The 27,794-nt window shown below is 41.6% G+C and overlaps 2 protein-coding genes across 12 annotated transcripts in view; one reads left to right on the top strand and one right to left on the bottom strand.

The window, feature by feature from the left end:
* Window positions 1-1,024: 1,024 nt before the first annotated feature.
* On the bottom strand, window positions 1,025-7,071 carry OARD1 (O-acyl-ADP-ribose deacylase 1). Of its 6 annotated transcripts, none has more exons than XM_049653326.1 (5): window positions 6,563-6,704; window positions 5,858-5,937; window positions 5,187-5,331; window positions 4,197-4,255; window positions 1,025-1,687 (listed from the first exon to the last, which is right to left on the bottom strand). In XM_049653326.1, the coding sequence occupies exons 2-5, from the start codon at window positions 5,894-5,896 to the stop codon at window positions 1,670-1,672; spliced, it is 261 nt and encodes an 86-aa protein (XP_049509283.1). In that variant the 5' UTR covers window positions 5,897-5,937; window positions 6,563-6,704; the 3' UTR covers window positions 1,025-1,669. The 6 variants fall into 6 exon arrangements, with proteins under 6 accessions (XP_049509283.1, XP_049509284.1, XP_049509280.1 ...); XM_049653323.1 differs by lacking the exons at window positions 1,025-1,687; window positions 6,563-6,704 and adding exons at window positions 2,702-3,169; window positions 6,711-7,071; XM_049653322.1 differs by lacking the exon at window positions 1,025-1,687 and adding an exon at window positions 2,702-3,169.
* A 133-nt stretch (window positions 7,072-7,204) lies between these two features.
* NFYA (nuclear transcription factor Y subunit alpha) overlaps window positions 7,205-27,794 on the top strand; it is a 33,270-nt gene continuing 12,680 nt past the window's right edge. The window contains exons 1-3 of one of the 6 annotated variants that reach the window (XM_049653315.1): window positions 7,205-7,335; window positions 13,534-13,681; window positions 18,146-18,292. In XM_049653315.1, the coding sequence (XP_049509272.1) occupies window positions 13,607-13,681; window positions 18,146-18,292 (222 nt within the window). In that variant the 5' untranslated portion in view covers window positions 7,205-7,335; window positions 13,534-13,606. The other 5 variants (XM_049653314.1, XM_049653313.1, XM_049653320.1 and 2 more) reach the window with 5 other exon arrangements.

Raw genomic sequence — 27,794 nt, 5'->3', positions numbered from 1 at the left:
TTTTATCTTGAGTAAGCAGCAAGTCCCAGGACAGACCCAGAATTCACTCTAGGGAGAAAATCAATAGTTGGTCTCGCTATTTTAACTTTTTAAAAAAAGCTGGTTTATTTTGAGAGAGCGAGAGAGCCAGCATGCAAGCGGGGGAGGGGAGAGAGAGAGGGAACGAGAGAATCCCAAGCGGACTCCGTGGTGATGTGGGGCTCAGACCCAAGAACCATGAGATCACGACCTGAGCCAAAACCAAGAGTCGGGACATTCTACTGACTGAGTCACCCTGGGATCCCTAACTTTAATTTTTTTTATTTCAAGTAGGCTGTACGCCCAATGTGGGGCTTGAATGCAAGGCCCTGCCATTAAGAGCTGCATGCTCTACTGACTGAACCAGCCAGGTGCCCTTTTTTTAATACCATAGTAACGGTAAAACAGAAAATTCCACGAGTTTTCCCAACATCTTTGATACTGAATCCAGGGACATACTCTTTCACCATGAGCACAGGAGTGGATAAAGTGGTGCTCTCTTAGCTTAGAAAGAAAAGGGGACTAATATTTACTATTCTCCATCCCAGCTGGCTGCACACCATAACCTTCTGCTGCTTAAAAGCACAAAGAAATATAGCCAGCCCTCCACCCCACCCCAAACTACCAAACTAGAATTTCTGAAGGAAGTGGGCCTTTTAGATTCATAAGGATTTTGTTGAGAGCCGCTGATTTGTTGAGTCATTACTCTGCCCTGAGCAATTCAGCAGGCATTTACTATATGTTACCTCATTTGTTTCATGGCTGAATTCATACACGTTCAGTCACAGAAGCTTTGTGGTGGAAGAAGAAAGAGTTCACCAGGAAGGGATTCTAAACCCTCCTTTCCAGAAATACTGACCCACAGTTCTTGTCCATTCTGATTTCTTCTCACCTTGCTGCTCTTCCCCCTGGACCCTTTGTCTGATTTCTCCCAATTAATTTTCAGGCGAATCTTCCATTACCCAGGTCCAGAACAACAGATGTGTGTACAGAACCTCACTAGACCCCAAAAGAAAAGATATTTATTCTTCCATTTCTGTCACCACAAATATCTTGTTAACAACATAACACTCATCTTTGTAATTTAAACAAAACAAAACCCATCACTCTCTCCTAGGATGAACATGACATTAGATTAACACTAAGCAAACTCACAAATGACAAAAGATGGAAAATTAACTGAAATGTTCATCCTTCCTGAAATTTCTCTTAAACAGCAGAGAAGTATAATCAATGCTGCCACCCAGTGGCAAGCCAAACAAGTCAGGAAGCATCCCGGAGAAAACAGGGGTCAGAGGCCCAACATCCGGTTTCCTTGCCTCCTATCAGGCCATCTACTCCTTACCTTCTTGCAAAAAACATCACAGCAACATTTCCCAAGCAATCCCTCCTCCACAGTTCCAGTCCAATCATGAGAATACAGCAACCCAAGTCTGGCCTGTGACACAGACTACTTCACATGAAACTTCCACTGACCGAGGACTTAAATAGGCCAGTTCACCCAGTGCTATGGTCCAGTAGGGGTTAAAACAGGAGAATGTGGACACATCCAAAGCGCCCGTCTGTTCAGAGTGTGTACACAGTAATTCTGATGTCTGTTGCTTCAAACACCTCCTCAATCATTGCAGATACGTTTTCCCATTGTAGACGATCAAGACCACATCCAATCCTGAAAAAGACAAAACATCTCCGCTGGTTGTGGTGAAGCTATCTGAGAAGTCACTTCTTTCCACTTCCCTTAGGCTGTACCCACTGAAAGCAAAAAGACAAATGATCTGGCCTCACACCTAGGCAGCTATGGCGGGAGTCCGCAAGTTAATTCCTGTTGTGAGTCACCTAAGGCTGTTCCTAGACAGCCCCAACATCCAATAGCTGTCACTTCTCTTTTGCCTAATAAGGTACCACTTCTCAATTGTTTGAGGCTACATTTAGAAAATGTATAACTGCGGTGATATGGGAACCTCACTATCGTTCTAGATCTATTGATAAAAACTAGCTGGTATTTTTAAAATACGCTTATGATAAAGGAATGGAAGGTGAAGGAAGGTAAAAAGAAGGACAAAGGACAGGATCTCTGCAAAAAAGAAATCAAAACAAAATGTCGGGAAGTCCTGAGCTGATTGCATTTCAGTCTTTGCGACACCCTGGTGAAACATCAATCAGCCCATAAAACTCTACTACTACCTGGCACCTTTCTTCTAAGATGTTACCTTATTGATCCTCAATATCCCTACAGGAAAAAAAAAGAAGACTTAACATTGCTAATTTCACATAATTAAATCCCTGAAAAAACTGTGATAGAAACACCCAACAATTTCTGATACATAAGACATGAATACATTAAAGCCCAAGGTAAGATGAGGGACCTTGTAGCCACATTTATAGTTAACGTGGAGCTTGGAACAAACCTGCATGCATGGTCAGCACTGACTAAAAACTAGACTGACAGGAAGAGAAATGACCCCAAGCCTATTTCCTAAAATGAAAGTAAAGAGCATGTTGAACCCCCAATGTCATTCCCTTAAGTTCCCAATAGCTAGGGTCTAAGACATTACATAAGTGATGTATCCTCTGGCTACTACCCACATGGACTACAAAACAAGCATGCAGATTAGAAGGCAGTGATAATTTACAACTTTTTCTGTACCAGATTAACGGGCTTGGGATACCTGAAGTGGCCCAGAAGAAAATCACAATTGCTCAGATTTGGCTCTTAAGCTTTTACTCCTTCAAGAACAGAGTCTCAGCCTTAGATAGAAGATGTCCAGACTCAACAGAGAGGACTCAACAACATGTCCTCCCGACTAAGCAGGCTGTGTGTTTTAATTATTCTGATTCATTCAACACAGGCTAAGAAATGGGTAAAACGTGGCCTGAGGTCTGACAACTGGTTCACTGGTGATGTTAAAAAGCTTTTAAATTTGTCCACTTTTAAGCCTGTATTTTGAGTTAGGCTTTCAAGTCATTTGTCTCCCGGTAAGACAGCAAATGTCACCACTCGATTACAAGTATTCATTCGGGGCCCTGGATTTCCTTGCCTGGGCATAGAAAGGTCGGTGACTCCATTCTTCAGACAGTGGGACTTCATGGCCTCTAAACTCTTCTGTAAGTTTTCATAAGTTGGCTTATGTGAAGCCCTTTTCTTTGTAATCTGAGTACAAAGAATGAATTTAAAACTTCCATTAGTCCAAAATGATAGCCAAAGAAAAGCTATCACATTCTCACAACATCCTGATCATTAAAAAACTATATACTTTCAGAATTCATTAGAGCAGGACAAATCTCATGTTGTCCCTTCCAGTTATGGGAGGCCCTCAGGAAAATCCACTAAACAGGGCCTGAGAAACCCAGAGAGCACCATGTAATAACTTTTCCTTTTCCCAAGAAGCCCAGGAGATTAGTAGGCCGTGCCTATTGTCTATTGTTCTTAAACAAGGTAGGTCAAAGTCTCTGTGCCACTTCTAAGAGATAAGCAATGTATCTGTAACAAGAAAGAACCCATACCACCTAAAAACTTCCTGTTAAGTCTATTTATTTAGAAACCACAGTTGTTTGCTTTTCATTTCTCTATAAAGAACAAAAAGAAACTGGTAGCGTTCCAAACAAGACTGGAAGTCACATCGACCTTAAGGACAGCATCCCAAGGGCTTAAGGCATGTCCCCGTTCAGTGTGCTATCCAGATCAGACTTGTAGTGGGTTGGCTGCTCTAAGTCGCTCAGCACCATCACCAAGCAGCCACACTCCTTCCAGGGCCTAAAGGACATATGGACAGTGGAAGAATCCCACATTGAGGCAGAAGGCAGGAAAAGAGCTAAGTAATACTAGGCACTGCATTTGAGAGGGAAGAACAAAAGAAAAACTCCTTTGGGATATCCATCTTTTGAGATATGTTTCTATCTCACCATAATTAGGAAAGAATTAAGGCACGGGGGACATCCCTAATTTTTCCAAGTCTTAGAACACAGGCTTTTGGTAGTTGTCACAGTGGAGCTGGGAGGCAGCCTCGTGCTCCTTTCTAACACAGTGCTCCCAATAGCCACCACCACTGGATCTGAGCTGGCATGGATCAGAAGTTGTGGCCATCTTTGTCTGTCTAGAACGGAACATCACGAGCAACACAAATGCAGCAGCCCACATCCAGTCCTTAGAACACCGTAAGAACTGACCCTCATCTTACCAAGTAATATATATATCGCCCATCTCTCTTCAGAACAGCCACTTCTCCAGATTTCTTTTCTACAAAAAAGTTATTTAATAGTAGAAAGGTATTTAAAAAAACAACACCGATTTGCATTCTTCAATTTAAAATAAAATCTTTACAGATTTGAGTTGACTTTAGTACTAAACAATAATTTCAACTCTGAAGAAACCTAGGGTCTCTGTTAACACTTTGTTTCTTATCAGCCTTCCTTAACTTCCAGCTTTCTTATTCATTTTCTGAGTCTTGTTTTCCTCTTATCCCGTCCTGCCCATATTTTCAAATACACCCTTACTTATTCACTTAAAAAACTTTTAATAACTTTTTCTTTTACATATAAAGAGTTACTGTGTTAAGCATTATAGAGCACAGAGATGTGTAAAAGTTCCTAATTGGTGAAGAGCTTTCAATGAAGGGAAGGTGTCCCGTTTACAAAGAACTACAATAAAAAGCAGTATAAACTTTTAATGGAATCACCAGTGGAGTCTCTGACCCGTAAGCCTGGACCGTGATCTGAGCAACTATTGCCAAAGCTCTGCATGTGATTCTAACTCCTGTCTCTGGTTTAAAATCACTGGTAAAGTGATGGGAACAATCCGTAAGAAAGAGGTTTTAAACTCCTCTTTGAGGAGTAAGTAAAATATGAGTAGACAGAATCTTGAATGCCTAGTTAACACCTATGGACTTTGTTAAGCACTTCCGTTATTAAAAGTTTCAGAAAACTGAAGTAATATCAACAAAGTTTTATGACAGAGGAAGAGATTAGAAACGTTTATGAGAATTCAAGTTTGGTGTGATGAAGACCCAAACTGTAGGCCATTTTTGTAGAGGAAAACCTTAATCTGAAGAGTTCAAGTTCTCAGTGGTTGGGAACCACTGCATGTATATCCTGTCTAATAATTAAAATGTAACAGGTGATCAAGACGGTCTAGCCAAGGCAGACGAGTAAAGCTGTTTTTCAAAACTCACGTTGATTTAACAGCTCCTGCACCCCTCCAAATTTCTTCTTGAAGAGGACAGCTATCCCAGCACCCATTCGACAATCCTCACTGATACAGTGGGCTAAAGAGTCTGTTTTGGGGCATGCAAAAAGGTCTCCTTTCACATAAGTGATCTAAAATGTGAAGAAGGGGAAAGAAAGGTTTTATTTGATACAGAAAAACACTAAGATATTTCTTTCATTTTCCTTTATTGTGTTTCCCACCACTGCCCCTCCTTGATTTAAAACCAAATCTGCTGCGGCACCTGGGTGGCTCAGTCAGTTGAGAGACCGACTCCTGATTTCGGCTCAGGTCATGACCTCATGATTTGACACTGAGCCCCACTCTGCAAAAACAACGTGGAGCCTGCTTGGGATGCGCACCCGTGCGCACGCGCTCTCTCTCAAAACAAATAAATAAACATTAAAAAATAAATAAAACCAAAGCTGCAGAATTTAAGGAGTTAACTACAACAAATTAAAGCATGTGTAAGAGAAAAGTGATCATGATCTCTGCCTCGTACTGTATCAGCCTTTCTGAAGCAAATCAGCTGGGGAGGGAGGAAGACAATTCAATTATGGCTTTAATTAAAGTGTTTATGCTTTTGACCTTAATTATTCTGAATTTCAGTTCACCAATAAGTTAATAGTTGTTACGCACTCTGCTTCCTTCTGGATCTTCATTAGGGCTGCCGGCCATGATACTGAGTCGCTATTTCCAGAACTTAGGTGTTTCTTCAGCTACGAGAAGGGAAAAGGAAAAACGCTTAGGCAGCCTGAACATATTATATTCAAATTCCCTGACCACCCACTTGGTAGTCTTCTTCCCCCACCATTTATCGCTGAATGGGAGTTCGTTCAGGCTCTAGAAAGTAATACAAAATTCTTCTGGGGCAAGAATGAGGAAGGATGGCTAGGTGTGGAGGCGGCCGGGCCCCGCTCGCATTTCGCGCTTTCCTTGGGGGCGCCCCGCTCGGCCAGGGGAAGGAAAGGCGGTCCCTACGACTCGTCTCCTCCTTTTTCCGCGCCCGGGCAAGGCGGATTCAGGACTGTCTCTGCAAAACCAAAAGTACTTCCCCAGTGGGTCTGGCACACGAGACAAAAGGAGGGACTTGGCCACAGTCCCGCTGAGCAACCGAGGAGTGTCTGGACCAGGGGAGTTGTACCGCCGAACCGCAGGCGTGGACAGGGAAGGAGGCCTCTCAAGGAAGGCTCGTCCCCATCTGCTCGTGAGGGGGGACGGGGAAGGAGTCTAGAGAGGCCTCCTGTTCTGTCTCCCACCCTAGGGCAGGTCAGCGAGGGAACAGGGCCTGTCCTAGGGTCCCGTGGGAAGGAGAGAGAAGGCTCCCTCAAAGCCCCAACATACCGGGGTTACCCTTCCACCTGGAAAGGAGTCGGCCGTTGCGAAGTCCCGCCCCGCGGGGAAGGGCTCGGGATCCAGCCCTGGTAGGTGGGAAGCAGCGGACGAACCCAGACACAGAACCAATCCAGCCACAGCCCTTAATTGCACGCACCTAAAATGGCCGCCCACCACCCGGGAGCGGGGCGGAAACAAGCCTCTCTAGCAAGCCAGCCGAACTCGCACTCTTTGGTAATGGCCGCCGAACTTCCGGCGGTAAAATCCGTGGAAAGTCCCGCCGCCGCCCGGGCATGCGTAACGAGATAGCCCGCCGCAAGTGGGGAAGAACGGCGCTTGCGCCTTAACCCCAGGGGTGTGTCTCCAGCCACCGCAGAGAAGGGGGTGGGCAGTTGGCAAAGAAGATAGTTAGCGCCTGCGTAGTACTATGTTTAGGGCGGTGTTTGAGTTCAAGGATCTGGCGCGTCCAGAAAGCGCCTGCGTATTCCTTCTGCTGGAGATGGTGTCGAATCAGGAAAGTGGGCGTGGCTCCAGGGAACGCCTGCGCGATGCTCCCTCAACTGGGGGTGGTGCGAACCAGATGCTGGGGTTAGGGGGCGTGGTCTCAGGGGCGCCTGCGCGGAGGCGGTTGGAGGGAGGCCCGATTCCCCTTTGTTCGGGTTCGCCATTTTGCGAGGCAGCGGCAGTGGCGGCGGCAGCGGCGGCTGGAGCCTCTGATTGGGTTTCGGGGTCCGGTACTGGAGCCAATCAGCGCGGGCAGCGAACCGGGGGAGCGAGGCACGGTGAGTGTGAGGAGCCAATATCCAGCGGCCCAGAGCCGGCCCCAGCGCCCCGATTGGCGGGTCTCGCTGACCACTCAGGAGAGGCCCAGGCGCCCGTCGAGCCCCGGGAGTCTAGCTGAGCCTAGCCGAGCGGGGCGGCCGGCGGCCCCGGCCGAGGGCCTGTGAGCGCCCCGGGCCACTCCCGGCCGAGGCCTGCAGGGGGCCGCCCCGCGCGGGGATGGCGCTCTCGGGAGCGAGCACCTCTGGGTCCAGACCCTTGCTGGGTGGCTGTGCCAGTTGGGGATGCGTCCGCATTCTCCCGGCCCTTAGGCCCAATTTGTTAGGCCACAGGCTCGGGGTTGGTGGGCCTGCCTGCCACGAACGCCCATACACGCAGGTGCACACACGCTCGGGGCCTTGGCGATCTCCTTCAGGTCGTTCGGGCTTCATACTGAAGCCCTCCCTTGCACCCTCCACGCTGCGGCCCTCGGGACAGGAAATCTCCCGCTAGGGCCCGCGATCCCCAGCCTTCCGAGAGCTGGGTCTGCCTGTCTGCAGCCCACCTGGGTCGCGAGTGAGGCCTGGGGAAGGTACGCGCCGCGGCCACGGGGCCCGGAGAGCGGCGGGGAGAGGGAGCCGGCCCGCCCCCGCCTCGGCGCCCTGCAGGCCCGCCCCCGCCGTCTCCCGGGTCGGGGGAGGGGGTCGGTTAGTGCGCCCACCCTCCTGCCCCGACGCGCCCCTCCTCTGTGCACGCTCGGCCTGGGTCTCCGGCCCGCCGCCGTTACCACCCCCTTTTGGCTCGTCATTTCCTCTCCTCCCCGCCCCGCTCGCCGGGGCAGAACCGCACACCTCCGTCTTGGAGTCCGACCAAGCGGTCTCCCTTTCTTGTCCTGGCTGTACAGCTGGCCAGCCCCTTCGGTGCCTGGAGCGTCACTCTTAGAAGATTGCCAGCCCTGCTCATTCCTTTTCCCGGAGCAACTCTTGTTTCTCACATCAGTAGTCTTCTCCATTGCTCATCCTGTGAACTCTCTTTTCTTTGGGAATGTAGAATTCTTTTGTTGTTGTTGTTTTCCTTTCACCTTTTTGTGACCCTTTGAATGTGTCAGGCTTGACCCATTAGCTCAGTCCATGGGCGTCTTTTGATTTATTTACTTTTGTATACTTTCTAACTTCACGTTAACGTTTTGTAAGCGGATATTTGTAGAAACTTCACAGTGTTGTGGGATTTTCGTTAGGGTGAGAAAAAGAATGTTGACAGCCATGTCTCTAGCAGTTAATTTGTACCAAGCAGCGATCTGTGTGCTGGGGAGGAATTAGGTAGAGGTAAATAGTAAATAACCTTACTTCCCTGCTGGAGATTGACAAGCGAACGACTAATTAATCCTAACGGTACAATGAGGCCAAGTTCAATTCTGTAAAGTACTGGTGTGTGAGCTACCCACAGCCTCAGTGGAAGACTCAGTGTTACCACACTTTTCATCGGCCTTGGAGGACAATGGGATTTCTGCAGACAGGAAGGAATGGAAGAGCACTACTCACGGAAAAGAACATGTGCGGAGGCACCAAACTGTGCTATTGGAAGTGGGGGACCCGGTGGGATGGGCTAGGACACTGGGCAGTTCTGATGAGAATTTAGGCTGGAAAGCCCAGTTGGTAAAAGTGCCTGTATATCTTGATAAGAATTTTCAGAAGCAGTTAATTTTTTGGAGGTTCAGATGGAAGAAATCTGAAAGTATGTGTTTTTTTTTCCCAGGGTTGGAAAAACAAGTTTCTGACCTGTGAGCTTCTGCTCCATAACAGCAGCTGAGTTTTGGGGCAGAAAGGGAGATTTTTCTCCTAGGACTTTAGAAATTTTTACTCAAGCACCTACTACAGTCCCTGGCACATAGAGGAGGTCTTAAGTATATGGTGCCCATTTTTATAATCATATTTAAGGCCATACAACTGGTAGGTTTCAGAAAACTCCTGATCCAGCGCTCTCTCCACTATGAAAACTTCAGAGACAGGTTTTTTTGTTTTCATTTTTTAAAATCATCTTTAAAGATGATGATAAGTAGTAAATAAGGTTATTTACTATTTACCTCTACCATGAAAGATGTTTAAGTCATCTTAACTTCATTTAATCCTTGGACATTGTCCACATTACTAGGTGGGCACCATGTCTAAGGCATTTTTTAAAACCTTTTTGCTTTTTGAATATTGTTTGCTTTTTGAATATTGTTTTAACCTTGGCATGTAAAAACAGATACATCTAGTCACTTCAAAACCACCAAGCACTTTCACTAGACTTCTTTCCAAAAGGCAGTTTATAGAGTCTGGTCTCTGTTGTGTTACGCATCTCTAGAGCCTCCACCGTCTGCAGAAGAACTTCTTTGCCTGGAATTTTAAGAGACTATATTCTAGCATCTAGCTTTCTTCTCTTGACATGGGGCTTTTAGTCCGCTGTTCATATCCTGCAGTTACTCTGTCCTTGCTTTTATGCTGTCTCTTCATTTAGAGTACTCCACCCCTTCCCACATCATCACATTTATAAATCCTTCTCACACTTCGGACCAGATCAGATGCCACATTTTCCTAGGGACTTCCTTGACTTAACTGTCCCCAAGTGGAAGAAATGTCTGTTCTCCATATTACCTGTTTCTCTCTTAGGGTTCCAGTAAAGATTTTTACTTTACCAAACTTAAAGATTCTTTGAAGTTAGGATCTTCGTCGGGATTTTCTTTTTATTTCTGAAACCTTGAGGGTGGTGTCTCGCAGGTGGTGCGTCATTAGTAGAGACAAGGAGCGAGTTAGGAACTCCAATCCAGAAATCTCTTGGACAGTAGGGAAGGGACAGTTATTTTTTTCTCCGGCCTTTTCACAAACAGATCAGGACTCATTTGCTGAGTTGTGAAGTCAATTTGCTGAGTAGTGCTGCTAATTTTTTATAATGCAATAGGAAATATTAATGTGCACCTTAGGTTACACAAATCTAAGTATTCACAGAACTTGTTTCAGTTACTTTTTTTCCTCTGCGGTGATGTATGTGGTGATTCGTGATAGAAAATGTGTTTCTTCCTGTGAATTGTGGTCAAAAAAGTTTGGAAGCACTGTTACAGCCTTTACCTGGTAGTGATTATTAAGTATGGTAATTTTGAGGGGCTTTTCACATGCTTATGGTTGAGTTTTGGGAAATTTTCATTTTAAAATGTGTATAGAGCCACATAGAATGGATTCCTAGTAGTTAGCTACATTTAGAGTTCTGCACCTTGAATTGGGAAAGAAGGGGATTTTCGTGCTCGCCAAAATAGAGACACACTCGCTCTTTTGAGGGAGAAACTGTTAGGATCAAGAGCTGGACCGAGTAAATCTGGCTGACTTAATTTTGTTCAAAGCTTGGGCAGAAAAGCACTCCAGGAAAGACAGTGTCACATTATATTGCAGTTTTGCTAACTGAAGCTTGTGGTAATAGGAGCACATGGCTTCAGTGAAGCCAGTTGGGTACGTTCTCCCCATTAGCAGTCTCAGTATCATGCGGCAGTCTGAATCTCTCATTAATGTGAGACAGAATTAGACTGAGAACTGCTTCCTTTTTCACCCGTCAAGGCATAATGGATTGAAAAGTCTTTAAATTAGAGTGTTTGTATTGCCAGGATAAACTAGGTAAGAAGGAAATCTGTACAACATTCTGTTTATTGCTCATGTACTTGATAAATTTCTGGAAATTAGTGATCAAGGAAAAAAATCTACAGGAATGGGATTTGGGTGGGGGAGGTATTGAAATAGGACATTCCTTCATGATCCTAAATTTTTAAATCAACTATTAAGGTATAGTTTAGACACAAAGCGTAATCTTTTTAAGTGTACATTTTGATGAACTTCGACAAGTTTATACACCTATGCAACCACCACAACAATAAAAATATATAAAACATTTTCATCACCCCAAAAAGTTCAGATGCTATATCCCAATCAACTCCCCACCCTCACCCCTTCCCCCCTTTCCAATCCCAGGAAACCACTGACCTGTTTTCTGTCTCTAGGCTATTGTGGTCTTTTTAGGGTTTCATATAAGTGGAATCCTTTGCTCTTTTGTATCATGACCTAAGGGTCACTAGTTTACAAACATAAATCTATTGTACTGCAGTTAAAGACAAGATAGTTCAGGGAAGACCATTAACTTCCCTGGCAGGGGCACTTACTTAGTCTTGCTGAAAACCCGATTTTCTGTACTGTTCCCAGAATCTCTCAGGAGCTGACTTCATCAACTAGCTCAGGGAGTGAACCGGTATAAAAATCAGAAAGTCAGTTTGTTCGTATGCAGTGAGAAATAACCATCAAGTTTACTTGTGTTGCTGATCACATTTGCTCTCTGTTGCTATATCTGTATGTAAATCCAAATTAGATAGTTGCTTGGTGAGCATTCTATCAGAGCAAGGGGAGTGAGTTGGCTCCCATATGGCTACAGAACATCATGCTGTGGCAGCATAGTCATCCTGTCCTTATTTATGTCTCTCTTACTCTGCCTACCCTTTTGGTTATGAGTAATAGGCTATGCACACATTTTAGTACAAACGTTTTCCAAACATATAGTGAAGTTGAAAGAATTTTACAATGAACACCAGCATACCCATTCCCTCGAGTCAGCTGTTCACGTCGTACCATACTTGACTTACCGGGTATTTCTATCCATTCATCTATCAATCCATCCTATTTTTTGATGCATTTCAAAGTGAACGTTAGACCTCAGTATACTTCTTCCTAAATACTTGCACATGCACTTGAATATATTTTATTTCTTTCACACCATATTGAGACATTTTGCAAGTAATTAATCTCATCTAGCATGTGTGGATTTATGGATAGTAGTGCATCACTTTGCTTATGTAACCTGCAGTTCATTTTGGCTGACATAAGTTTATCATTCAAATTTTGGAACGTATGAAGGCCTAGAGAAAAATTGGGGCAAAGATTTATCTACATTTTGCTTATATATATATGCCTGTACCTTCCCCATACTTCCAAGGTGAATTAGTCTTTGGCAGTTGGTATAATTTTAAATTTCGAATCAAGTCTATCCCAGGTTCTCAAATATTTCCATTTATCTAATCATGTCCTTATTTCAGAAGAGTCTGTAACTGATAAGGGTTGTGAAAAGGATAAATTTGAGCAAGGCCTGGATATTCAATAATATTAAAGACTTAGTAATTTTGTAATGTTTGAAATCATACTGTAGAGACAATATTGTGATAACCTGGTAAAGACAAAAGAAGAGCCTTTACTCTTTAGAGATAGATGCTGAAGTGTTCACAGAATTTTGGAATAATACAGCGTCTGGGATTTATTTCAAAGTAACTCAGGGGTGAGTGGAAAGTGGACGAGTTGTGTGAGACAGGATTGAGCATGGGTAAGAGTTGGAGATGGCTGTGTGGGGTTCATTAATGATCTCGCTACTCTTGTATAGGTTTGGAAACTGCCATAAAGAGAATTAAAATTATATAATAAAGGGTAGGCTATTACTAGGCATTCAAATGCAAGAGTGAAGGAAACTTAAGTTCTTTTTAGAGGAACTCATAGCCTCAATATGTTGTATAAAACTTTCCTTCTATTTAATCTGTAAACATCATTTTTGCCATTACTATAACTTCTTATTCCTTCCTCTGAATTAAAATGCAAAACGCTAAGCCTTTGTTCGAGCTATCTACTTAATGAAGATTTTGATAAGCAAAATGGTTGATTTCAGGTCTGGGTAATTGACTTACTAAGCAATAAACCCTGAAGTTTTAAATTGCAGACCATATGTAGAGAACTGGAGTAACCCCTTTGGTATAGTATTGGCAGGCAGCAAATGTATGTTATAAATTGAAGAAACTGTTTCTCCTCTGAAGTCATGTGCAGACCTGGGAACTAGTGTTAAATGGGTCTTGCAACAAAGTGACACTGTAGTTTAAGGAGTATTTTTCTAAGATGGAAGTGTTGCACTACTGGTAGTATTGAAAGGTAAGGCTGCCAGTAAGAAATGACTAAAAGCACTTTTAAGGCATGTGAAATGGCATTATGATGTTGTTGGCGTGAGTGTGCCCTGTAATCGTAGATACAAATGATATCAAAATGAACATTTCCTATTCTCTTCCCCAGTTTTCTTACAAATGAAGCACAGCAGTAAGTTATCGATGTTAATCGTCTGGCGAGGCTTTTGTTAACAATCTCACTTAGTTTCTTTCCCAACCTTTCTAATAGGAGTGCGTTTTGCAGTCTTCTAGGACCTCCAGAGTGAAACTCACTGTGGCCAGGATTCTAACTTGGAGGGATCATGGAGCAGTATACAGCAAACAGCAATAGTTCGACAGAGCAGATTGTTGTGCAGGCTGGACAGATTCAGCAGCAGGTATGGACGTAAAACTGCTTTAAACAGCACAGCGATGGGGCCGATACTGGCACTGCTTAAGTGGGGATTTAGAGGTACCAGATCTTAGGAATAATAGGTCTGGTGACTTGTGCTGAAGTGCTTTTTGAAGATTGGATTTGTTGCGCTTTCTCTCATCATGTGTTCAGAGCTCTGTAGTCTGTAGTCAGTCTGTAACCACATAGAACTTGCTCTTTACAGGAACCTGGTTTAATATGAAATTGCCCATTTTATTTTACTAAAAGTCAAAATAGTCTGTTCTCAGATGGAAATTTGGAACTTTGCGTTTTTTCTGGATTCAGTTTTGTTGTTTCTTTTCTTGATGAAGCTAGCCTGTGATCTTTTAAGGCTTTGGCCACAGTAGATAAACCAAGATAGCCCACTTCCAAGAAATCCACTGGTTTTCGATTCGATCCGCCACGATGCTTATTTTGAAAAGCTCTAGATCAACATGAGGTTAATATTTAGACAACCACTCTTATGGGTAAGCTCATATTAGAAAGGAATTCCCTGCCGGTTTATTCCTGATTAAGATAGATTCCTTTCTTGAATTTATACAGAGATGACATTTTCTGACGCTCTATTCCTGGCTTCCTTTTAGTAAAAAGTTTACTTGTTTTTCTCCCTCGAAGAAAAGAAATTTGTCATTCATTGACTGGACCTGAGGCCAAGATTGGGAATGTTTTGTTTCCAAAAGGGAACTTGGAGAATAGAGAAAAGTAGATGGTAGGACATCTACCATCTAATGATCAAAGGAAAGAACTGACTCTTGATTAAAAGAGTAATTATTTAAATTCCTTCACTGGCTTTCCTTCCACACAGCTGCTGTGGCTCTGGCAGCTTCCTTCAACCGCCTTCTTAGGAAAGGGGATTCCACAAAGGGCCCTCTATTCACACCAGTGCCCTGATGGACAAATTCTTATTCTGTTAGAACTTAACCATTAGAGGTTATAAATATTAGGTTAAATCACTGAAAACAGTGTTTCCCAGGTAATCCAGCTGAGTAGAAGTAATCTTAGTTTGGGGACATGAGAGCATTGACCAGCATGAAGATGATTTTGGTTCACAGTGATTGCTTCATTCTTTCTATCTGGTGATTGTATTTAAGTCCCAGGAATTCTTCATTGTAGCTTCAAAGCTGTAGAAACCTGATAACTTTGTGGTTGTGAACTCATTTGAGGAAATAAAAGGAGCATTAAAATCACGATAAGCAGAAGGATCAAATGCTTATTTCTGGGGGGAAGGGTTGCATTAAAAATTTTTGTGTTAATGATGACAACTATTTTGATGATTGAGTCATGGAAGTGTGTTTTGAGTTTCACTCGGGGGACAAGGGCTAATATCTTTAATCCTGCTTGCTACCCACAACAAAAGAGCTTCAGTATAGGGAGTCTGTGCAGTTTGAAAGTCCTCCGCTGGGTGGGACTGTTCAAAGAAGACTCCCTCCCTCTCCCGTAAGAGGTAAGGTGTGTTCTCATGTCTTGACCTATACATTTCCTTCCTGATACATTTCAAGCTCTTCCTGTTCCTGTTCTCAGCAGCAGGGTGGTGTCACTGCTGTCCAGTTGCAGACTGAGGCCCAGGTGGCATCCGCCTCAGGCCAGCAAGTCCAGACCCTCCAGGTAGTGGTGCCCTCTCTGATTCTCTGTAAGCACTGCATGAACTTCTCCTGTCCTCACGTCTGGTGCTATTTGTGGTAGGGTCTCAAGCAGGAATGGCAAAGTCAATTGCATGTCTTTGATGCTGTTAACTTGTCTTTGAGGCTTATAAGATTCCAGTTTCCTCATGTTTCATGCCTAGTCATGTAGTGACCTCAGTGTCCATTTCCTGAAAATTGAATTTGGCTGCTGTGTTTCTTTGGGGATACCTGGCAAGGAAATGGTGTAAGTGACACGAAGAAATTCTTACAAGTGGCATTAGTATCTGTTTGGAGCTCAAGCTCTGTAATCAGATTGCATAGTAAACTTTTGTGAATTTGTGTGATAGTGGAACAGAAAATACCTAGAGTTAGAGGGCGTTTTATTTTCATTAAAAGGGCAACTCGGCTCAAAATAATCATTGTACTTGGCAAGGTTTATCTAATCAGTGAATCTTGTTAATCTCTTAACTGTTGCCTTTTCACTACCTTTCCTGGGGAAACCATGACCTATTTTATTATTAGATTTGCAAAGACTATCCTATACCTCTTGGTTGGACAGAGGTGGCATATGCTTTCTAGAAGTCTCAAGTCTTATAGCCACTATAAGAACTCTTACTTAACCAGTGCAGTTTCCCTAACGTTATATATATATATGGCCAAGTTAAATGTCCGAAATTGGAGGTATGTTTTGGCCAGTTCCTATGTAAAAACGAGAGTAGAAGCATAAGTCTTCTCTGTGTCTGCCCGTTACTTTGATTAAAATGACTGTATTTTTGAGAAATTGGCAAAATTTGAGTGCCCTGCCTTTTTTCCTCCAGTGAATGGAAATGATTCAAAGTAGGACCTAGAATGCAGAACTGGCATCTCATTAGTGCTGCTCAACGTCCTGCAGTTACATGCCCCTTGCTGCGATCCTTTTACGTTAACCTTTCAGCCCCAGCCCCACACCTGCCACCATGTCTGATGATGCCCTGCAGTCCATTCGGAACATAAATTAGGCCACAAAAGGCTAAGCTTGTAGGTGCTCCCAAACTATGTTCGAACCTCTGACTTCAACAGCTTGTTGTTCATGCTTCTCATGCTTGCTTCATCTTTTTGATATATAAAACAGTATTGTCATTAACCACTTGTGGAATGGGAATGTAACATGCTCTTAACTGTATGGCTTCTTGTCTGATGCATGTGTCGTTGTAATCACTCATATGTCGTAAACACAGTGGGCTCCTTGGAGTCTTCCAACAGTTTATCAGTTACACGTTTAGCATGTCAGTAAGGGGAGAAGTTTAAGATGATGGGTAGTCAGAAAATTATGAACAGTTGTGCCTTAAAACGTGGGTTTCTCACTTAGATTTTCTTAGAAATGGCGACACCTTATGGAGATGATGAAGACCTTTCCTCTAGGGGTCTCATTATTTTGAAGAACTTTAAATACTTCTCTCAGTTATTCATGTAATAAATATTCAGAACAGTCCTTTCTGATGGAGTATATGCAAGCATGACTGTGGCAAAGGGAATTTAATTTGATAAGGAAAGGAGAAAACATGAGAGAATCGGATTGTAAAGTCCTTTAAAAAGTAAAGTGGAATTTCTCTGAACAGTTTATAAAACTTAGGATTTCAGCGTTCCTGAAGCTTCTGACGCATTTGGTGTTGGCAGTGGTGGTGGTGAGGAGGGGGCCTTAATATCTAATTGGTTCGTCTAGGGCAGATTAATCGTTTCACCAATTACTGTTATTTAAACATACTTGCAATGGCATTAAGAATGAATCATTTAGTCATGTGAAAAGTCTTGTGTTCTGCTACGAATAATTCCTCAAAACAAAGATAGCATCTGTAAATGAAAGTTTTGGACTTCTAGCTGTTATTTTGAACATTCCATTTTACTTCTAACATGACTTGTTTTTTGGTTTCCAGAATGCATTCAGTTAGGTATTTTTATATTGGGACTCAGGATGTTACAGAGCATGTATAATGCCTTGACTTCTAGAGTAGTCCCATTTACTCGAAGAGCTTGAAACTTGGGAGATTTTTGGTACACTTGAGTGTGTAATTCCCATATTTATCACTGCTTCTGTTAAAACTGAAACAGCTATGCAGATATCACAGAGTCCAGTGTGAGGAATTCTCCCACAGAGATTGAAAACTGACCAGAAGCTATTTCTGGGCCTTTTCCTAGTGGGCTCTTGAAACAACCATAGGACTAGAAGTCCCAGAGTGAGATGAAGAGGGTAGAAGTTGTATATTTCATTTATGCCTGAGAGACTGTGGAGAAAAAGGGTCTTCTCCATAAGCTTCCAGAGCTGCTTGCTACCCAGCCTCCTGCAGTCTCTGCTGGGTAGTTTGATTTCTTCCTTCCAGGTCATTTAGAATTTACACTCAGCCACCGTCACCACCATCAACTCCCCCCCCCCCCCCCCCCCCGTCATTGCTTCCTCTCCAGCCTTCCCTAGAAACTATTCCTGAATATTGGTCTCAAAAGATACATAGTCTGAATATTTTGATAAGTAGTTTGTGTGGATTTAGCCTGTACTTGCTGATAAATGCCTTATATCTGTGGAGACTTCCTGACGACCCTGAATATACTTCATTATATCTGACCTTAAAGTCTTCAACTTGGCATTTAGTCAAAGACAGAGTATTTTTGAAGAAGATAACTTAAGGACAAGGACTTGAGACTTACTTCCTTGGTGTCTCTCCTACCTTTTCCCCCTCCACCAAGGCCACAGAATAATTACAGTGATTATCTTTTGGTGAAAACCATTTTGTGTCTCATGTTACTTCATTGTTTCTTATTTTATTTCATTCTAGGTCCAGGGGCAGCCATTAATGGTACAGGTCAGTGGAGGCCAGTTAATCACATCAACTGGCCAACCTATCATGGTCCAAGCTGTCCCTGGTGGACAAGGTCAAACCATCATGCAAGTACCTGTGTCTGGGACACAGGGTTTGCAGCAGGTGAGTGATGCAAAAAATGTTTGAACAGAATATCAGAATAGAGGTCTTAAAGAAGAGGTTGTTAGAAACTGTTAGACAATTGATGTTACGTTTAAGTGTTTGCCAGCCTACATTCACAGTCACTTTTCTACTTTTGTGGTATCCGTGATATAAAGCAGAGCTGTATAGAAATTGGGCATTTCTGGGAAGGACTAACATATGAGACATGATCTTGAGCCCGTTAAGAATACAAAAAGATGAGAGTCTAGTTTAATAGAAGTAATTCATTGGTTTGATCTTTGTCAGAGCTTCTGGGAACTGAGGGAGGGAATTCACAGTGTGCTTTGGAAATTGTAGTTTTTGGTCAGGGATGTCATCCTTTCATTTCGTTCCAAGTAATTTATAGTTTGAATTACCTAGTAGGTGATGAAAAAGAAAGTATTTCAGTCCAATCCCATTGCACACCCGTAAAGCTATAGTTAGAGCAAAATTTATAACCCTTAAATACTTTTATTTTAAAAAAACTAAAAGCTGGGATTTCTTTCATAAAGTTAGGAAAAGAATAAAATGAGCAAGACAGTAGATTAAAATTAAAGAAGAAAAATACCAAAAATGTCGGAAGGGTAAATAGAAGCGGATTCTTTAAACAGATCAGTAAAGTAGTTAGGTAAAGCCACAGGAGAGACTGATTCCAAAACCGAAAACAGGTAAAAAACAAGACATGCACCTCTGTGGCATCAAGTTTTTAAAAACTAGAGTAATTTTTATCAAGTAGGTAAAAATTAAAAAGAGTTTATATCCATGCTAGAATGTATGCAGGGAAAAGGAAACACTCATCATTATAGATAATTTAAAATTCTGAAGGCCTCTCGCTGTTAAGTACATAAGCATAAAATGTTGCTCTTTCTGCCCCACTTCTGAGAATCTTTTGTGTAAGAAGAAGAGCATCTGTGTATGGGGAAATGTACAAAGACATTTATTGCAACACTGTACTAGCAAAAAAAAAAAAAAAAAATTGTGACCTGAATGTTCATTTCATCAATAAGGATAAAGAAATGGCTGAATACATCATACTCCATATATGGAATATTTTGTCCTTATTGAAAAGGATGAATTGTTGGCTGGGGAGGTAGTCAATATTGAAGTATTTTTAGTAAAAAATAATTTGCAGAGAAATACATACTAAGTGATTTCTGTAATGAATAGCCAAACACCCGTGGGTGTATAGGTTTGTATATCTGTTTCATTTTAACAGTTAAAATGATCGCATTAATAATTTAGTTTTTCTTACCGCCTTTAATCCCTTTATGATGATTGGTCAATTTGATGAATCAGAATTTATAATTTGCAAAGTGTATTCAGAGAATTTTTTTTTTTTTTTGCTTTATTTTTGGTTTTTTGCTTTTATGAGTAAGGTTACTGTAAATGTGTTTGAATGCGATTGCTTCATTTTTCAGTTGAATTCTTAAGGTAATTTCTTTGGAGTGGGAGGATTGCTTGAGCAAAGGGTAAGATCATTTTTAAGGCTATTGGCATATTTTTGCCAAGATAGAGTTGTAGTTAGGATTAAAAATAGTTTCCACATTGCTACATGCATGAATGTATGAGGCTTTAAATGTGTTTTGTGAGTGTGCTTGCCGCAGCTTCATACTGCTGTTTCATTTCTGTCCTTCCTCTCATGGCCTCCTCTTAGCCCTCTTTGTCACACCTTCCTCTCCACTGTCAAATAGAAACAGTGTGATAGAACACCAGGAATAGTGTACTGTGAGTGCAGTGACCTGACTTTCATTCCCAAGTCTGCCATTAAACAGAATTTCTGATCTTGGCCAAGTCATTTGATTGTCCTTACTCTCATCCAAAAATGGAGTTTATATCAGGTGATTCTTAGGGTTCATTCCAGCTCTAAATTCTGTGATTTTATGAGGGGGTTTTTTGGCCTTTAAGAGACTTTGAGAAGTTATTTATTTCATTGCCTTCCCTCCCAAGTAGGACTATAGTCACACCATCCTGGAGAAATTCTTTTCTGTTAACCTGTATAAAGCTCTAGGTACAATTCTATAGAAGAGTATTTTTTAGCCTTTGTTTGTTTTGTTGTGTGTTTTTTTTTTAACCTTTTTTTTTTTTTGATTATATGCTGTATTTTAGAATTCCAGTGAAACCTATATCCCCTTAGAAAAGGTGCAGATGTCCAGATACATGCTAACTTTGAGTGTAATTTTGGGTTAAGATCCTTGGCTTGATAAAGACAGTAGAACCAAAGTAGAAAGAGGAAAAAAAAAAAAAAGGCAAGAATATTGGAAGTTGATATCTAACAAAAATAGTATAAAATATCAGTGAAGAAGTAGTTTAAGAATGACATAGAAAAAGAGAATCGATGTCTACTTCATACTATATACTTGGTAGATTCACAGGTCTAAATGTAAAAAAGCATACTTGGAAACTATTAGACTTTATTTCCTGGAGAATTTTCTTTATACTGGGGGGTAGAGAAGAATTTTTTTAAAGACATAAAAACCAAATTGATTTGCCTACTTTAAAAACGTATATACATCAAAATGTAAATAAAAGGGTGCAGGTGTGCAGAAGATATTAACACATAAAGCTGGGTTTGTACCCAAAATACATAAAGAACGTTTATGTATTGATACGAAAATAACAGTCCAGTAGGAAAATGGGCATAGAATATGAATAGATGGAAAAAGAAACCTAATGACTAAAATAAGTATTCCTTGCTATTTGAAACTCAGGAAATAGATTCAGATAACTAAATTGTTTACTTATTTATTTGCTACTACTTCCTAAGTGCCAACTATGAGCTGAGTATTTGGGAAAAGTAGTTAAGAAGACCTAGGTAGCAGATTCTGGGAAGATGGCAGAGCAGGACATACCAGGAATCTGTGTCCCCACCTACACAACAATTGCATTGGCAGAATTTGATATAAACTATTTTGGAACTCTGGAGTTTATTGAAAACTTTTTTACTTCCAGGGGAAGGCATAGACTTCTATTGAAGTTAATTTCAGTAAGTTTCTGCTTTTAGCCCAGTACCAGCTACCCAGTACCCTAGCAGGCAGCTGCACACGTGTCTTAGAGGAGCTTATGAGCAGTTTATAGGAGCCAAGGTGAGCAAAGTGGACCTTGTCCTCTAAAATCAGAGATCACTGATTGCTGTTTCTGATCACAGAGGTGCAAAGACCAGCAAGATACATGGAGCAGAAACTGACAGATTTGAGGGGAGAAATAGACAACTCTACAATAATAGTTGGAGACGTCAATACCCTCCTCCTCTTAACAATAGGCAGAACAACCAGATAGAAGATAAGTAAAGGAATAAACTACATAAAACAATAGGCCGACTAGATAAGACAAGCATATACAGAATAATCAACAATAGCATAAACATTTTCCTCAAGTGCATCTGGGACACTTTCCAGGAAAGACCATATGTCAGGTCACAAATTAAGTCTTAGATAGATTGCATATAAAGTATCTTCTCTGACCACAGTGGGATGAAGTTAGAAATTAACAACAGAAATAAAAGTGGAAAAGTCACAAATTGTGGAAATCAAACAGTATACTCTTAAATAAACAATGGATCAAAGGAGAAATTACATGAGAAATTAGAAAGTACAGGTGAATGAAAACAAAGGCACAACATACTAAAATTCACAGGACATGGCAAAAACAGTGTTCAGGGGGAAATTTATGGCTATAAATGCCTACATTAAAAAATAAGAAAGATTGGGGCGCCTGGGTGGCTCAGTCGGTTAAGCGTCCGACTTCGGCTCAGGTCACGATCTCGCGGTCCGTGAGTTCGAGCCCCGCGTCGGGCTCTGAGCGGATGGCTCAGAGTCTGGAGCCTGCTTCCGATTCTGTGTCTCCCTCTCTCTCTGCCCCTCCCCCATTCATGCTATGTCTCTGTCTCAAAAATAAATAAAACATTAAAAAAAAATTTTTTTTTTTAAATTAAAAAAAAAAAATAAGAAAGATTGACAATCCACAACCTAACCTTATAACTTAAGGAACGAGAAAAAGAATGAATTAAACCTAAGGCTGGCCAAAAGAAAGAAAGAACAGAGATAAATGAAATAGAAAAACAATAGAGAAAACAAATGAGACCAAAAGTTGGTTCTTTGAAAATAATCAACAAACTTGGCAAAATCTTTAGCTAGATAGACTAAAGAAAAAGTCTCAGTAACTAAAATCAGAAATGAAAGTGGTGGAGGCAGGGGTGCCTGGGTGGCTCCGTCGGTTAAGTGTCTGGCTCTTGATCTCAGCTCAAGTCATGATCTCACAGGATGTGAGTTCGAGCCCCATGGTGGGCTCTGTGCTGTCAGCACAGAGCCTGCTTGGGATTCTGTCTCTCCTTCTCTATGCCCCTCCCCAGCTTGTGTTTTCTCTTTCTTTCAAAATAAATGAACTTAAAAAAATTAATAAAAAAAAAGAAATGAAAGTGAGGATGTTACTACCAATTCTACAGAAATGAAAAGATCATAGGAATATTATGAGTGAGGGAGGAGTTAAGATGGCAGAGTAGTAGGGGCACCCTGTGCTTGCATCCTCCCTCAAAAACAGCCAGATAAATATCAAACCATTCTGAACACTTAAGAAATCTTGAGGCCTGAGAGAACTGCACATGCAAAGGGAGAAAAATGGCCACATAGTGGAAGGTAGAAACTGCAGAGAGTTGATTTGGGGGAAAAAAGAACTGTGGGTGCTGCAGAGGGGAGGGAGCACTGATCATGGAGAGAGAGAGCAAGAGAGCAGCGTGCAGGGGAATGCACAAGAAAAGCTCTTCCCCAAAACCATTGACTGGGAAAGGAAGAAGGGCTGGTTATTGCAAGTTTTTGCAAGCAGTGGAGCTAAGAGTCTAAAGTTTTGAAAGTCCACACCATTGTTAGAATCCTGCCTGGCTGGCTTAGTGGTTCTCCCGTGGGGGAAGAGGGCAGAGGCCTGTGAGCAGACAGCATGCTCTGAAGATCTCCTGGGTTGCACAGGGAGCAACAGTTCCGCTTTTTGAGTGCATTTAAGAGAGGTGGCACTGCTTCTTGGGACAGAAGAGAAGGTGGGTGCCACTGAGCGGCTGCATTAATTAGCATAGCAGCAGAGGCACCTGCTGAAAGCAGCTAACCTGGAAGCCAGCTTTTAGCTGCGCTTTACCATAAACTCCTAGCATCATGTAATCCTGTGTAGAACAAACCAGCACCAGCCACCACACGGTGAGACCCTCCCCCAGAGGATCAGCATGGGTCTGCACTGTGCCCCTAAAATTTGGAGTTTTGAAATCCAGCTACACACCTGAGGTAAAAATTGAGAACACCCAAAAATATATATGTGTGTGTGTGTGTGTTTGTGTATGTATATATATATATATATACATATATATATATATATATATATATATAAAATCAATTAACAAACGTAAACTCATTGATAATAACGGTAGAGGACTTTAACACCCCCCCCCCTTTACAGCAATGGACAGATCATTTTTTTTTTTTTAATTTTTTTTAACGTTTATTTATTTTTGAGACAGAGAGAGACAGAGCATGAGCGGGGAAGGGGCAGAGAGAGAGGGAGACGCAGAATCCGAAACAGGCTCCAGGCTCTGAGCCATCAGCACAGAGCCCGACGCGGGGCTCGAACTCATGAACCGCGAGATCATGACCTGAGCCGAAGTCGGACGCTTAACCGACTGAGCCACCCAGGCGCCCCATACAGCAATGGACCATTTAAGCAGAAAATCAACAAGGAAACAATGGCTTTGAATGACATACTGGACCAGATGGACTTAACAGATACTTACAGAACATTTCATCCTAAAGCAGCAGAATACACGTTTTTCCCAGTGCACTCAGAACGTTCTCCAGAATAGATCACATACTGGGTCACAAATCAGACCTCAAGAAGTACAAAAAGATTAAGATCATACCATGCATATTTTCAGACCACAATGCTACGGAGCTTGAAAGTCAACCACAAAAAATTTTGGAAAGACCATAAATATTTACAGGTTAAAGAACATCTTACTAAAGAATAAATGAGTTAACCAGGAAGTTAAAGAAGAAATTAAAAATAAAAAAGAAAAAAAAAAAAAAAAGACATGGAAGCAAATGGAAATGAAAACACGACAGTCCAAAACCTTTGGGATGCAGCAAAGGCAGTTATAACAGGGAAGTATGTAGCAATACAGGCCTACCTCAAGAAGCAAGAAAAGTCTCATGTATATCAGCCTAACCTTACACCTAAGGAACAGCAAATAAAGCCTAAAGCCAGCAGAAGAAGGGAAATAAAAATTAGAGCAGAAGTGAATGCTATAGAAACAAACAAGCCCAGTAGAACAGATCAGTGAAACTAAGAGCTGGTTCTTTGAGAACAATTAATGAAATTGATAAACCCCTGCCAGACTTCTCAAAAAAGAAAAGACAAAGTACCCAAATAAATTAAATCATGAAGGAAAGAGGAGAGATCATAGCCAACACAACAGAAATATAAACAGTTATAAGAATATTATGAAAAATTATGCCAACAAACTGGGTGAACTGGAAGAAATGGATAAAGTCCTGGAAACATAAAACTAGCAAAACTGAAACAAGAAGAAATAGAAAACTTGGACACACCCATAACCAGCGAAGAAATTGAATCAATAATCAAAAATCTCCTAACAAACCAAAGTCCAGGGCCAGGTAGCTTCCTAGAGGAATTCTACCAGACATTTAAAGAAGAGTCAATAGGGGCGCCTGGGTGGCTCGGTCGGTTAAGCGTCCGACTTCAGCTCAGGTCATGATCTCACGGTCCGTGGGTTCGAGCCCCGCGTCGGGCTCTGTGCTGACAGCTCAGAGCCTGGAGCCTGTTTCAGATTCTGTGTCTCCCTCTCTCTGTGACCCTCCCCCGTTCATGCTCTCTCTCTGTCTCAAAAATAAATAAACGTTAAAAAAAAAAAATTAAAAAAAATAAATAAATAAAATAAAGAAGAGTCAATACCTATTCTTCTGAAACTGTTCCAGAAAATAGAAATGGAAGGAAAACTTCCAAACTCTTACAAGGCCAGTATTACCTTGATTCCAAAACCAGACAAAGACCCCATTAAAAAGGAGAATTGCAGGTCAATATCATTGATGAACATGGACACTAAAATTCTCAACCAAGATACTAGCAAATTGAATCCAACAGTACATTAAAATAATTATTGACCACGATCAAGTGAGATTTATTCACGGGCTGCAGGGTGGTTCAATATTCGCAAATCAATCAACGTGATACACCATATTAATAAAAGAAGGGATAAGAACCATATGATTCTTTCAATAGATGCAAAAAAAGCATTTAACAGTATACAGCATCCTTTCTCAATTAAAAACCGTCAACAAAGTAGGAATAGAGGGAAGGTAGCTCAACATCATAAAGGCCACATACAAAAGACCCACAGCTAATATCTTCTATATGGAAAAACTAGGAACTTTTCTTCTATGGTCAAGAACAAGACAGGGATGTCCACTCTCACCATTGTTATTTAATAGTAGTGGAAGTCCTAGCCTCAGCCATCAGACAACAAAAAGAAATAAAAGGCATCCAGATCATCAAGGAAGAAGTCCATCTTCCACTATTCACAGATGACATGGTACTCTATGTAGAAAATTCAAAAGACTCCATCCAAAAAATGCTAGAACTCAGCAATTACAAACTCAGCAAGATACAAAATCAATGTAGAGAAATCAAGAAATTGACTCCATTTACAATTGCACCGAAAACCATAAGACACCGAGGAATAAACCTAACCAAAGTGGTAAAAGACCTGTACTCTGAAAACTATAGAACACTTATGAAAGAAATTGAAGAGGACACAAAGAAATGGAAAAACATTTCATGCTCATGGATTGGAAGAACAGATCTTGTAGAAATTTGTATACTACCCAAAGCAATCTACACATGTAATACAATCCCTATCAAAATACCACCACCATTTTTCACAGAGCTAGAACAAACAATCCTAAAATTTGTGTGGAACCACACACACAAACAAGAAAACCAGGTAGCCAAAGCAATTTTGAAAAATAAAAGCAAAGCTGAAAGCATCACAATTTCGGACTTTTAAGCTATATCACAAGGCTGTAGCCATCAAGACAGTGCGGAACTGGCACAAAAACAGAGATCAATGGAACAGAAAAGAAAACCCAGAAATGGACCCACAACAATATGGTCACCTGCCATCTTTGACAAAGCAGGGAAGACTATCCAGTGGAAAAGGGACAGTCTTTTCAACAAATGGTATTGGAAAAACTGGACAGCAACATGCAGAAGAATGAAACTGGACCACTTTCTCACATGATACACAAAAACAAATTAAAAATGGATGAAAGATCTAATTGTAAGAAAACCATCAAAATCCTACAGGAGAACACAGGCAGCAATTTCTGACCTCAGCCATAAGAACTTTTTTTTTTTTTTAACGTTTATTTATTATTGAGAGACAGACACACAGTGTGAGGAGGGGGAGACACAGAATCTGAAGTAGGCTCCAGGCTCTGAGCTGTCAGCATAGAGCCCTACGCGGGGCTCAAACTCACAAACTGTAAGATCATGACCTGAGCGGAAGTCAGTCGTTTAACCAACTGAGCCACACAGTTGCCCCAGCCATAGAGCTTTTTAAGACATCTCTGAAGGAAAGGGAAACAAAAGCAAAAATGATCAGAACTTCATGAAGATAAAAAGCTTCTGCACAGCTAAGGAAACCAACAAAACTGAACGGCAGCTGACAGAATGGGAGAAGATATTTGCAAATGATGTATGAGATAAAGGGTTAGTATCCAAAATCTATAAAGAACTTGACACCCTAAAAATAGATAATCAAGTTAAGAAATGGGCAGAAGACATGAATAGATATTTTTCCAAAGAATACATCCAGATGGCAAAGACACATAAAAAGATGCTCAACATCACTCATCATCAGGGAAATGCAAATCAAAACTACAATGAGATAACCTGTCAGAGTGGCTAAAATCAAAAACAACAGGTGTTGGCAAGGATGTGGAGAAAAAAGAACCCTCTTGCACTGTTGATGGGAATGAATGCAGACTGGTGCCGCCACTCTGGAAAACAGTATCGAGGTTCCTCAGAAAGTTAAAAATAGAACTACCCTGCATCCCAGCAATTACACTATTAGGTATACACCCAAAGGATACAAAAATACAGATTTGAAGGGGCACATGCACCCCAATGTTTATAGCAGCAGCATTATCAACTATAGCCAAACTTTGGAAAGAGCCCAAATGTCCATCAACTGATGAATGGATAAAGATGTGGTATATATACACAATGGAATGCTGTTACTCAGCCATCAAAAAGAATGAAATCTTGGGGTGCCTGGGTGGCTCAGTTGGTTGAGCCTGACTCTTGGTTTTGGCTCATGTCATGATCCCAAAATTAATGGGATTGAGCCCTGCTGTTAGCTCAGAGCCTGCTTGGGATTCATTCATTCTTTCTCTTTCTCTTTCTCTTTCTCTTTCTCTTTCTCTTTCTCTTT

Source organism: Panthera uncia, assembly GCF_023721935.1.
Source record: "Panthera uncia isolate 11264 chromosome B2 unlocalized genomic scaffold, Puncia_PCG_1.0 HiC_scaffold_24, whole genome shotgun sequence".
Lineage (NCBI taxonomy): Eukaryota > Metazoa > Chordata > Mammalia > Carnivora > Felidae > Panthera > Panthera uncia.
This window is presented reverse-complemented; position numbering and strand designations above follow the sequence as displayed.

Excerpts from the sequence above, each read along its gene's own strand:
- OARD1 (XM_049653323.1), bottom strand. The coding sequence starts at position 5,896 with ATGGCCGGCAGCCCTAATGAAGATCCAGAAGGAAGCAGA. Across the intron at positions 5,332-5,857 it reads AAGATCCAGAAGGAAGCAGA|ATCACTTATGTGAAAGGAGA; the intron begins GTGCGTAACAAC and ends TTCACATTTTAG. Across the intron at positions 4,256-5,186 it reads GCAGGAGCTGTTAAATCAAC|AAAAGAAATCTGGAGAAGTG; the intron begins GTGAGTTTTGAA and ends ACTTTTTTGTAG.